Source organism: Equus asinus, chromosome 6, assembly GCF_041296235.1.
Source record: "Equus asinus isolate D_3611 breed Donkey chromosome 6, EquAss-T2T_v2, whole genome shotgun sequence".
NCBI classification, from domain to species: domain Eukaryota; kingdom Metazoa; phylum Chordata; class Mammalia; order Perissodactyla; family Equidae; genus Equus; species Equus asinus.
This window is the reverse complement of record NC_091795.1, coordinates 28,634,606-28,645,396: the sequence shown is the minus strand read 5'-3', so window position 1 is coordinate 28,645,396 and position 10,791 is coordinate 28,634,606. Positions and strand designations below refer to the sequence as shown.

General features: G+C 52.1%; 1 protein-coding gene and 1 long non-coding RNA gene across 2 annotated transcripts in view; one reads left to right on the top strand and one right to left on the bottom strand.

The window, feature by feature from the left end:
- Positions 1-1,199: 1,199 nt before the first annotated feature.
- On the bottom strand, positions 1,200-7,185 carry CD8A (CD8 subunit alpha). Its single transcript, XM_070511792.1, has 6 exons — positions 7,015-7,185; positions 6,561-6,926; positions 5,811-5,936; positions 5,483-5,590; positions 4,839-4,869; positions 1,200-2,504 (listed from the first exon to the last, which is right to left on the bottom strand). The coding sequence occupies exons 1-6, from the start codon at positions 7,061-7,063 to the stop codon at positions 2,453-2,455; spliced, it is 732 nt and encodes a 243-aa protein (XP_070367893.1). The 5' UTR covers positions 7,064-7,185; the 3' UTR covers positions 1,200-2,452.
- Positions 7,186-9,937: 2,752 nt separating this feature from the next.
- The window catches only part of LOC106838580 (uncharacterized), a 28,115-nt gene continuing 27,261 nt past the window's right edge, over positions 9,938-10,791 (top strand). The window contains exon 1 of the long non-coding RNA XR_011503892.1: positions 9,938-10,075. This is a non-coding gene — a long non-coding RNA (uncharacterized lncRNA). The remainder of the gene's footprint in view (positions 10,076-10,791) is intronic.

Genomic DNA, 10,791 nt, shown 5'->3' with positions numbered 1-10,791 from the left:
TGTCTGGTGCTCCTTCCCTGTGTGTAGACAAACAGTTGGACATGTGGTGGTAGCAAGCCCCGAGCCTAAATTCAGAGCCCACCTTTAGCATGCTTTAGCCTCATGGCCTGCAGCTTGGTTTTCTATTTACTCCCTGGTCATGGGGGCCAACTTGAATGAATACTTTTTCCTATGTTGATACTTTTAATCTCCAAATTATTGTTTACCATTTTATTTGTGGTAAATGAAACTCTTTTTTAGGGGGTATGAAAAAATCAGTAAGTATTTAACTCTCTCGGGAGCCTCTCAATGTGGCTTCTCGGCTGCTCACTGCTCAAGCTGCAGGTTGAAGAGGAAATGCCCCTCATGAGGGAAATGCCCTGGCCCAGATTCTTCGACACTCGTGCTCCTTGCACAGCCATGCTCACGAGTTTCTCCCGTGAGGAGGGGAGTGGCTGTTCCAGGACGCTCTTCCTTGCCTTTTCCAGGGAACCCAGAGACAGCCCAGAGCCCAGGCCCCGTTTCCACAGGAGGCCCCTGAGCCTGGCCCTCCTCCAAGCTGGGCCTCGGGCCTTCAGTCCCCGGTGTGTCCCCTGGTTCTGGTCAGCTGGATAGGTTCAGGGAGGTGGGGGCAAGAAACTTCATTTCATAGGAAGTTTTTCAGCTTTCACTTCTGCTTTCTCATGTTTGGGACATTTTTCCTCTCACTTCCTGTTCTCTAAAAGTATCTTGATTTTAAAAATTAAGATTGTGGGAGGCAGTTTCTATAGGGCAGAGGACGTTCTCTTTTTGGCCTGGTGCTAGCTATATGAGTGTGCTCACTTAGTGAACTTGGAGCTGTACACTTAGGATGTGCGCGCTTCTCGGTAGGTATGTTACCTAACTACGAGAATGAAGATTTTGTGATTTATGAGAGAGTGTCAGTTCCTCTGTTACCAAGAATTAGAATTCAAGAAAAGGTGATGCAAGAAGAGGCTAATTTGTTCTAATTGATGTGAAAATGGGGAGTCCAGGGTGAAGGTGTGGACCGACTCAATTACTTTTAGGTATTTATCCTAAAGAAACAAAGGGGGTGTGCAAAGTTTTAGTAGTGTTACTATAGTACTGAAAAATTGAAAACAATTAAATGCTGAGTAGTAGTTAACTATTACTATATTATTATTATATTATTATAAATGATGGTACAACCAAAAATGGAATGCTATTTTGCCATTAAAACGTATGCTATAAATGTTTGTTTATTAAAGCCACTTATGAAAGCATAATGCAATCCCACTTTTTAAAAAGCCAAGGATATATTTTACATTTATGCATAGAAAATAATCAGGAAGAATGTACGCCATAATAGTAACAATGGATTACATCTGAGGTAAAGAATTACCGGTGATCTTTATTTCCTTATCTGTGTTAGTTTTTCTTGCAACGAGCACACATTTCTTGTGCCGCACTCTGAGGACGGAAATGCATGTGCAGGGCAGCACTTTCCGCTCTTAGCCTCCTCACCAATCTGTTCTGCCACATCCTCACATCCGCTGGGCAAGGGGAGGCCAGGGGCTGTGCTGGCAGCTCGCTGACAATTCTGCCTTTACAAACTAAAGAGTCATCCGTGACCCCAGGAGCACGTTCAGATATGGCATCTCAAGTTTAGGGATTCAGGAGGCCCTCTGTTCAACTTTCCTGAAGCCCAAATCATGTGTGTAAAGAGGTGGCCTCTCCTCTTTCCTGGGTCCCTCTGCAACGCAAAGCCTGGGAGAGCCATTTTGTCTCCACTGAGGGATCTCACAGAGGTTTTCTTTAGAGATGGAGTGATTCATTTTCCATCTATTTGAGGAATTCCTGCCTATACAGTTTCACACTTGATTATGAAGAAGTTTGTCCAGCTATGTTATAGAACTCTGTCCAAGGCAGAAGCTCCCTTGCCTTATTTCATTACCTTCTCAGAGCTCTGGGTGCAGTAACGGGTGTATCACAGGTGCTCAAGAAATAACTTGTTCCCTTGCCGTTTGAGACACAGCACCTCATGCTGAGACAGAGGCCTCCGGAAGAAAGACCTGAATGGCCAAGCTGCTCCCCATTTCTGGACCTCAGCCTCCTCCCTCCTAAAATGGGTGAGAAAGAGGTTTGGGCTGAGTGGGGGCTGAGGCCCCCTGCCAGCTCTAACAGCCTGATTCTGAGAACACAGCTTGCGGTAGCTCTGGCCTGCCCGCACTTTACCCCAGCATGTTTGCACAACGGTACTGTAACCCTTGCGGTGTACCATTGACATTAGATAGTCTTGTTTTGTATCAATTAAAGTAGACACATGAAGAAAAAGAAACCCTTCCCACCCCACCCCCACAAAAATAATAATGACAATGAATACATAAGGAAGGAAGGCTGGAAAAACCAAAAGGGAAGGACTGTTGCTCTCCTCGTGCAGAGAGTTCTCAGTTTGAGTGCTTGTAGTGGCTGTTGCACAAGGCCTGTCGCCATGTCAGACGTATCTCTCTGAAGTGGTAGGCTTGCCTGCCGGTCTGACCAGGGGCCTGAAAGAGAGGCAGGCGACCATCATTGCAGCAAGAGCTCCTGCAGTGCAGTGCATCCATCTCTGTCTACCCAGCTTCCCCGGCCTCCCAGCCTTTCAAGGTTGTGAGGACTTGTCCCTCGGGCAGCAGCAGTGGACTGGGTGAATGACCTCAGCAACCCTGCCAAGCGCCTTACTTGTACCATCTTGTTTAATCCTCACAGCAACCTGGGGAGTAGGCACTGGGAGTGAGAGGTTAGGGAAGGTGCCCAAGGTCACATAACTAGGAGGTGGTGGAGCCAGGATCTGAACCCAGTTAGTGTAGCTTCCTGGAGGCTTTGTCAAGATCCCATGGAGGTGAGAGGAGGCTCATAACCAAAATCACCAGCTGACCTGATTCTCAGCCCCCAGGAAGATCACAGGGAATAGAGAGGATGTGAGCAAACCACTACTGTCAGGCAAGCAGAGCTACTTTACCTAAAGTCCCTTTGACACCCAAATTTGATGTCACACTAAAAATGTGTGTTAATTCAGTACTGGGCTAGCGCCTCCTAAATGTGCTAATTCATCATGAGTGTTGTGTCTACACACAACCTCCTCCAAAACCTCTCTGTTGAAGCTGAGCTGCCCTCCATCATCACTCAGGACATCAACTCAGGTCTCTGAACTCAGCAGTGCTTAATCTGCGTAGCTTTATATCTCAGGGCAGAGTTTTATTCTCAGTTATTCATTTCAAAATGAGAATTTTCAGAAAAGATAGAAAGAAGGGATGGTTCTCCTCCAAAAGCTTCCAACTGCACCTCAAGTGTTGAAAATGCTAAAAATCCTTCACTGTTTTTAAAGTCTTTATCCCCTTGGTATATCACCTATAACATATGCACCAGAAGTTCATTACATTTCCGTTGTTAAAAATAATAACGTATGGGGCCAGTCCAGTGGCGTAGCGGTTAAGTTCGCACGCTCTGCTTCAGCAGCCCAGGGTTCACCGGTTCGGATCCAGGGCATGGACTTAAGCACCGCTCATCAAGCCATGCTGTGGCAGCATCCCACATATAAAGTAGAGGAAGATGGGAACAGATGTTAGCTCAGGGCTAATCTTCCTCAAAAAAGAAAAAAAAAGGATGTTGAATTTGTGTTCCTTCAGAGACATAGCAAGGAGTGTGAAAGGCAAACCCCAGGTATAAAATCTGAAATATTTTCATCTACTGAAAGGAACAGGTGAATATAGTTGGTTATCCTTAACCCCCTTCACCCCCAGCCCCCAACCACCAGAAGAAGGAGCCTGAGCTTTAGACAGACATTGCAGCTCTGCTACTTTCTGGTAATACGGCCTTGGACAAGTCAGTAAATGTCCCAACCCTCAGTTTCCTCATCTGTAAAATGGTGGCCACAGTAACTACTTTAAAGGTTGTTATGAAACTTGAAATTAAATATATATGTATAAAGCAAGTAACTGTTTCACTGTAGGCTTTCATCAAATGGTTATTATTATTATCATCATTGATAATCCAAGTCTAAGCATGTGTCTGCCACCTTGGGTATGTTTCTTGATCTCTGAGCCAGTGCTCTGTGAGATGGGGCTGCTGTGAGGATAAGACAGACCCTGAATGTCACCCCCATCTCAGTGTGGGGCTGGAGCAGGGGCTCCTTAGACGTGAGCACAGGGCTGCCTCAGCCTGTGCACGAAGGAGCGGGGTGAGGGGCGGGGACAGAGGCCTCTCTCCTCTCTTCCTGACACTGGCTTTTGTTTTTACTTTTTTCCTGATCATTTCAGAATGATCATGGGCTGGAATTGGATGGGGGAGTCACCTGAGCTGCCAGATAGCTAATTGCCCCTGCCTCTGGTCCCCTCCTCTTCCACTCCAGTCCTCAGCAGCAAATCAAAGCTCTGCGTTGGCATAGGGAAATTAGGAACCCAGGCCATTATTTATTTGATTCAGGTGATAAAAGATTGACTCTCAAGAAACTAGACCAAACAACTAGCAAAAAAAAATCTCTTAAGAAAACAACAAAACCCAGCTGGAATCGTCTAGATAAAGAGCCCCCACATCTTTCTGGGAGCTAGGATTAACTGGGGAAATCCTTCAGATGGGTTTTTTGGTGCTAGGCCACATAAGAAGGAGGTTTACCGAAGTCACACTGCTCTCCCCAGCAGCTCAACCTGGGCCTCCATTTTCTCCACCTGTCCTGCCTTCTGCCTCTCTTTGCTGCGCCACCATGCTGACTCCCCGCCCCCAGGACTCCACTGCCGTGGCCTCTCTCTGGGAACGTTTCCCACCACCTGCTGCTTGGGAAGCCAGGACCTGTGCCCAGGGCTGCCCGGGGTTAGCAGGCCCAGGGGTTCTAAGAGACTCACCTGGGACATTTGCAAACACGTCTTCGGTTCCCTGGATGAGGAAAAAAAAGTGATAAAGCAACTGTATCCCTACCCCCCATAGTCCCCAATATAATTTCTCCTTCTCTTTTCCTATTTCTTTAGGATTATAACTCGAGAGTCCAGGAGAGGGCTTCCTTTCCATCCCTCTTCTCATCCATTTAAAAAACATTGCAAATACAGGTGCGGGTGAATGGAGTTAGTCCAGTCGCCTGCGTGGGATCCAAAGCAGGGTAGGGGGGTCGCGGGGGAAGGAGCCAAGGGTAAATCTCAGCCCGTCGTGTTTTTGACCCAGCCTGCCTGGGCAGTGGTCCCGGGGCCACGGCGGCCCCTTCCCGCGCCGGCGTTTGTCACAAGCGGGGACTTTGCGCTCGCTGCAGGATTTTACCTGTGGCTGCTGCTCCGGGGCTAGGGCTCTGTCTTCCTAAAAACCTCCCCCAGAGTGGAAAAAGGGGCAGGCAGGGGCTTTCCCGAGCTATGTCTCTAGGAAAGAAATCAGCTGTGCCTGGACCTCCGATGCACCTCCGCAGTCCCAGAAATCTCAAGCCGCAAGGGGAGCTGGAGCAGGCGGCGCAAAGGGCCGCAGTGGGGCAGACCCCTCCCCGCCGTGATTCCCTAGGACTTACTGTGGTTGCAGATGATGGTGATGATCAGTGACAAGAGAAGGACCGCGCAGGTCCCAGCCAGGGGAGCCCAGATGTAGATATCACAGTCGAAGTCCAGCCACTTCTTACCTACTGTCGACACCGAAGACGCGGACATTTAGGAGCGAGCCCGGGATCCCCCACCCCGCCCCGCCAGTCCAGGCACGTCTCCGGGCTCCAGAGCTTGGTTTCCCAACCACTTAGCCTACGGCTCTACTTCTAGGATCAGGGCTGGCCCTGGCAGGGGCTCTCCCTGCGGTCCGCACGGCCCCTGGCTCACCCCCTCCCGGGGGCCCTGCGCCCGCCTCACCCGGGCTGCCCTTCGCGGGCCGGCACGTCTCTGGGCGCCGAGTAACCGGCTGCGACGCGTTGGTGGCCGCCCGCATGGGTGGTCGCGGCGTGGGTGGTCGCGGCGCGGGCGTCGTGGTGGGCTTAGCTGCGGGAGCAACAGAGCGTGGTTGGGGGTCCGGCTGGGGCTGGGGACGCGAGTCTCCCCCCAGCTCCCCACCTTTGCCCAACGGGGCGCCTCCTCCGGGTTTTCCACTGGAGGAGCGACAGACTGCTGCCCGCGCCGCACTCTGCGCTCAGAGCAGGAGAGACCGGGTGGGACCTCCCGGATTCGCGCTGACCCCTTCGCGGCGGGCGCGGTAGCCTGCTGCGTCCCGGGCTCCGCGAAGCGCACCTGGCGCCTCGGACGGGAACGCAGGAGCCCTTTCCCCTCCACCCAGCCTCTCTCCAGGGCTCAACCGGGAACCTTGTGGATTCGGGTTGATAGACTCATTTTCCTGACGAGCAAATGAACGCTCAGAGAGTTTAAGTAACTTGCCTGGGCTCACACAAGCACCTAAACTCGAGCCCACATCGGCCGGACCTAAAGAGTCATCCTTTCAGTCCCTACCCAGCCGCACTTTAGCCTCAGTTTCCTCGTCTGTGAAATGGGAACAGTAAGTAGCCCTCAGGGGCGTTAAGAGGCTCCAAAGCGGGGCCTCCGTGTGAAAAACGGGTTCATAGGTGAGCCCAAACCCCCCACCGAGAGGTGCCGCACCCCCAGCGCCCGGACCTGGCAGGAAGACGGGCACGAAGGGGCTGAAGTAGATTATCGAGTTGCTCAGGACCGAGCAGAAATAGTAGCCCTGGTCCTTCTCGCTGAAGTGGTGCAGGGTGAGGCCGAAGACGGCGTCCTGGATCCTCTCGCCTGAGAACTTCTTGGTGTCCAAGTCCTCGGCCGGCTTGATCCGGCCTTTGGTGATGTACATCAGGAAGACCGGGCGGGCGGCGGGGCCGGGCGGCTGGTAGAGCCACGAGCAGCCCGGAGCTTGGTTGGACAGCAGCACCTGGCAGCGCAGGTTCAGCGTCTTGCCCGGTTGCGGGGGCCCCTCCGGCTGCGTCATCCGGAACGCGTTGGACCCAAGGGCGAGGACGGCGTCTGCAGAGGGCAGGCAGCGAGGCTGAGCCCGGAGCCCCGCGCCCCCCGCCAGCCTATCTCCCGCCTTTCCCGAGGGTCGCAAACTCACGGAGCAGTAGGGCCAGCGGCAGGAGCAGGAAGGTCCCAGGCTCGGCCATGGCGCGCTCCCCGGCGCGGCTCAGCTCGAAGTTCCCACGGGAGCCGAGGCGCGCAGAAGCAGAGGGGGCGCGGAGGGGGGAAGTTGCGCCCTTGGGCCGGCCACGGAGCCCGATTTCACGTTTGGAGGATGTGATGTCACCCGAAGCCCTATCAGGAGAGAGTCGCCCTCCTTTTCGCGGTTGTCACCTTCCAGCCCAGCGAGGGGGCTGGGGTCCGCGAATGGAGGCCGTCGAGGCAGCCTGGCGGGGCAGCTGGGGGCAGCTGAGAACTGCGAGTTTGAGCATGAGGAGAAGGGCTGGGAATGACCGTTGGTAATGGCTCTTTTGTGGCAGTGACAGAGAAATTTCAAGAAGTGAGGCTGGGAGTAAGCAGGAAAGGGGAGAGAAGTATTCACTTTCTTTGCCTTCACTTCAAGTCTCTCTAGCACTGTCACCTTGGGGCTTTTTGTCTGCAAAGTGGGCACCGAGGGCTGAGAAGGAAGAGGAGTTAATGACGCCCGCTTCTTGGACCAGGTCATCGGAGTGTTCACCGAGGAAGGACCTTCTCCCTTCCTGTGAAGAGAGTTTCATGGGGCAGCAGCCACCAGAGCGTAGGCTGGGGCTGGCAGTCCTCTGCCCACCACACCCTTGGGGCTTTCCTCCAGCTGCTAATCCTCATCGCACAGCCATACCCCTTCTTGGGGCCATTGCAACAACATCCGCACTAGTCTCTCCTGGCCAGTGCTCCAGCCACCCTGCTGTGATCATTATTCTCATAAAGGAGCTCTGATAATGTCACTCCTGCAGCCTCCCATGACCTGTAGGACTGGCTGGAAGCTCAACCCTCGCTTAGCTCAGAGCCTTCAGGAGCTGGCCCCTCCCAGCCTCTGCCCAGTCCCCTGCTGCTGTGTGCTCACTCGGGTTCTCTTGCCTTTGCTGTTCCCTTTGCCTGGAACCAGTTCTGTGTAAGCCCTTGGACCAGCTCTGGTGCTCTGGGACTTGGATCTCATTTCTCTGTATCCCCAGCTCTGGGTGCTCTGCAGGGACACGTGTGCAGCCTGGGTGAGCGCTTGGTTGGAGGCAGTTGGCCCTCTCTCCCCCTGGCATGCACGTGTCCCCTTCCTTTTTGTCTGTTGCTCTCCTGAACCCTTCCAGCCCCAGGGGGTGCCGTCCTCCCGTTTCTTCAGGCTTCCCAGGTCTTCCCACTTTGAATCCTACAGTGGGTGCTGCTTGGTTCTAGAGTCGAGCCACCTGGCATTATCTGTTCCGTGTGTCTGCCCCACCTGGGAATTCTGCCCACACCATGTCCCAGACACCCCCCAGATGTCACATCACAGCTTGGGCTGAGCTGTTTGCAGAATTGCACTCCCCTCATGGGGTCTGAACTTGAGTGTTGAATGGACTTTTCTAAATTATTACTTTGATATCAGTGCCCCTCAGCCCTTCTTGGGTCTCTAACTTGGGACCTTTAACATTTTATATTTAGAAATGTTTTTTAAAGTATCTTTTCAATGACAAGAGTTACATATGCTTGAAAAACTTCAGACAATACAAAAAAGAATACAGGGAAAGCTCCCTGTCTCAACTCTCCTCGCCACCATCCATTCTCCAGAGAAAACAGAGTTGAGTGTGTCCCTCAGATATCATCTGTGCATAAACAGACCTTTATGTCATTCTAGACAACTGTGGTTGTACTGTGTATATTTTTTGCAAGTTTCCTTACTTATCTGACAGTAGAAGAAGAAAAAAGCTTTTCATGTCAGCACATGTAAATCTACCCCATTCCTCTAAATGAATGCCTTTTACATGGATGTTCCATAATTTAGCTTTCCTGTTAGTGGACGTCTAAGCAGTTTCTCAATTTTTGCAATTGCTAGCAAGGCTGTAGTAGATAAATGTATTTGTATCATTGAGGACTTGCACCAGTACAGGTCACATTTCCAAATGGAAGATGAGGGAGGTTGGGGAAGAAAAACTCTTTGTAATGATGGTTATGACTGCGATACACAGCAGTGGATCCCCTGGCACATAGATGTATGCCTCTGTGTGTGTGTGTGTGTGCGTGTGCCTCTGTGTGTGTGTGTGTGTGTGCGTGTGCCTCTGTGTGTGTGTGTGTGTGTGCGTGTGCCTCTGTGTGTGTGTGTGTGTGTGCGTGTGCCTCTGTGTGTGTGTGTGTGTGTGCGTGTGCCTCTGTGTGTGTGTGTGTGTGTGCGTGTGCCTCTGTGTGTGTGTGTGTGTGTGCGTGCGTGTGCCTCGTGTGTGTGTGTGTGTGTGTGTCCCTGGCTGTGTAGACAGTGCTGTCCCTTAACTCACATGAATGAGGATGAAAAGGAAACAGCCAAGTCTACCAACGCGGCAATCCTCATTTTAGATAGTTTGCCATTTTGCCTCTCTGTTCCCACTGCAGGAGGAGTGTCAAATGGCCCTGCTGGCCAAAGGAGGAAATCAGGAGGGTGGTAGAGAGGCTGACCAGCCATGAAAGTATCCCTCGCCCTCTGGAGGAAGCATTGGAGGGGAGCCAGAGTCAACTGGCAGCTATTTGGATCTTGGGAACCAGGTCCCTGAGTAAGATGATGGCCGGATTATGGGGTGCAGTGCTTGAAAATAGAGTAGTCCCATCTCAGTCTCCCGGAAGTGAGCTGCAGCTGGCTTGGAGTCCTTCCAGCCTTGCAGTAAAGAAAAAAGTCAGCCTTGGGGGTGGCAGCCCCTTTGTACAGAGATTGATGGGGGGGCACGTCAAACCCACCAAGGAGGCTTTGTGACCCCAATGAGAGTGTGGTGCAGTCTCAAGGTAACCACAATGACATCCTCCCTGCAGCAGGCCAGAGAGCAGATGCAATTGTGCAAGTCCTGGGGATGCTTGCTTGCTGGAGGGCCAGGTGTGCAGAGCGCTGGGTGGGGCCGGCCCATGACTACCAGGTAACCTTCCACAGCCCACGCTGCGGCAGTCCCAAGGGATGGCGTGAAGACATGAGAACAGCTGAACTCTGTCAAGCAAGCCCCTTATTTTTGAAAACATCCAGAGAGAGAAGGGTAAGGGAGTAACCAGTTTCTACACTGAATTAAACAGGTCTTTGTTTTTCTCAAAGTGTTTGTTCTTAAAACATGGAAATGAAGTCACTTTAATTAACATGAATTAAAGACATATTCAGAATGTACAGCTGGGCAGGGCAGCGGTGGGAAATTAATCAGGGCTCTGTGCCACAGTTCCGAAGATGCTGACTCAGGGACAACCTGGAATCACGGCTGTGGAAGCGGCCCACTGTCTCCCTTTGCCCATCTAGGTCTTTGGAGATGTTAGTGTCTCCTTGGAAGGAGTTAGCTTGTTTGGACCTAGAAAGGCTTTGGAAGCCTAGAGTTGTCAGAGCCTTGCTTTATCTCAATCACAAAGACTTGATGATTTTACCTCACCTCTGTCACTCCTGCTTTCCTCCACCCCAGACCTCCAAGTTCATCTAGGCTACTATTATCTTTTGCCTGGACTTTTGCAATGGTCTGCTAACTGGCCACCCTACTTCTACCCTGGTCCCTTCCAGGGCTTCTGGTCTCTCCCAGTGAAAATCTCGTCCTGCCAACCCCCGGCTTCACCCGTAACGGCTTGCCACGGTCCCTAGTAGAACATCTGGTAATCCCAAATGCTGCCTGAGGCCCTGCACACTCGGCTCTGCAGCCCCATCTCCATCCTCTCCTGGTCGCCTTCTTCACATCTCCGGGCTTGCCATCTCTCTGTTTCTCAAAGTGTCCCTGCT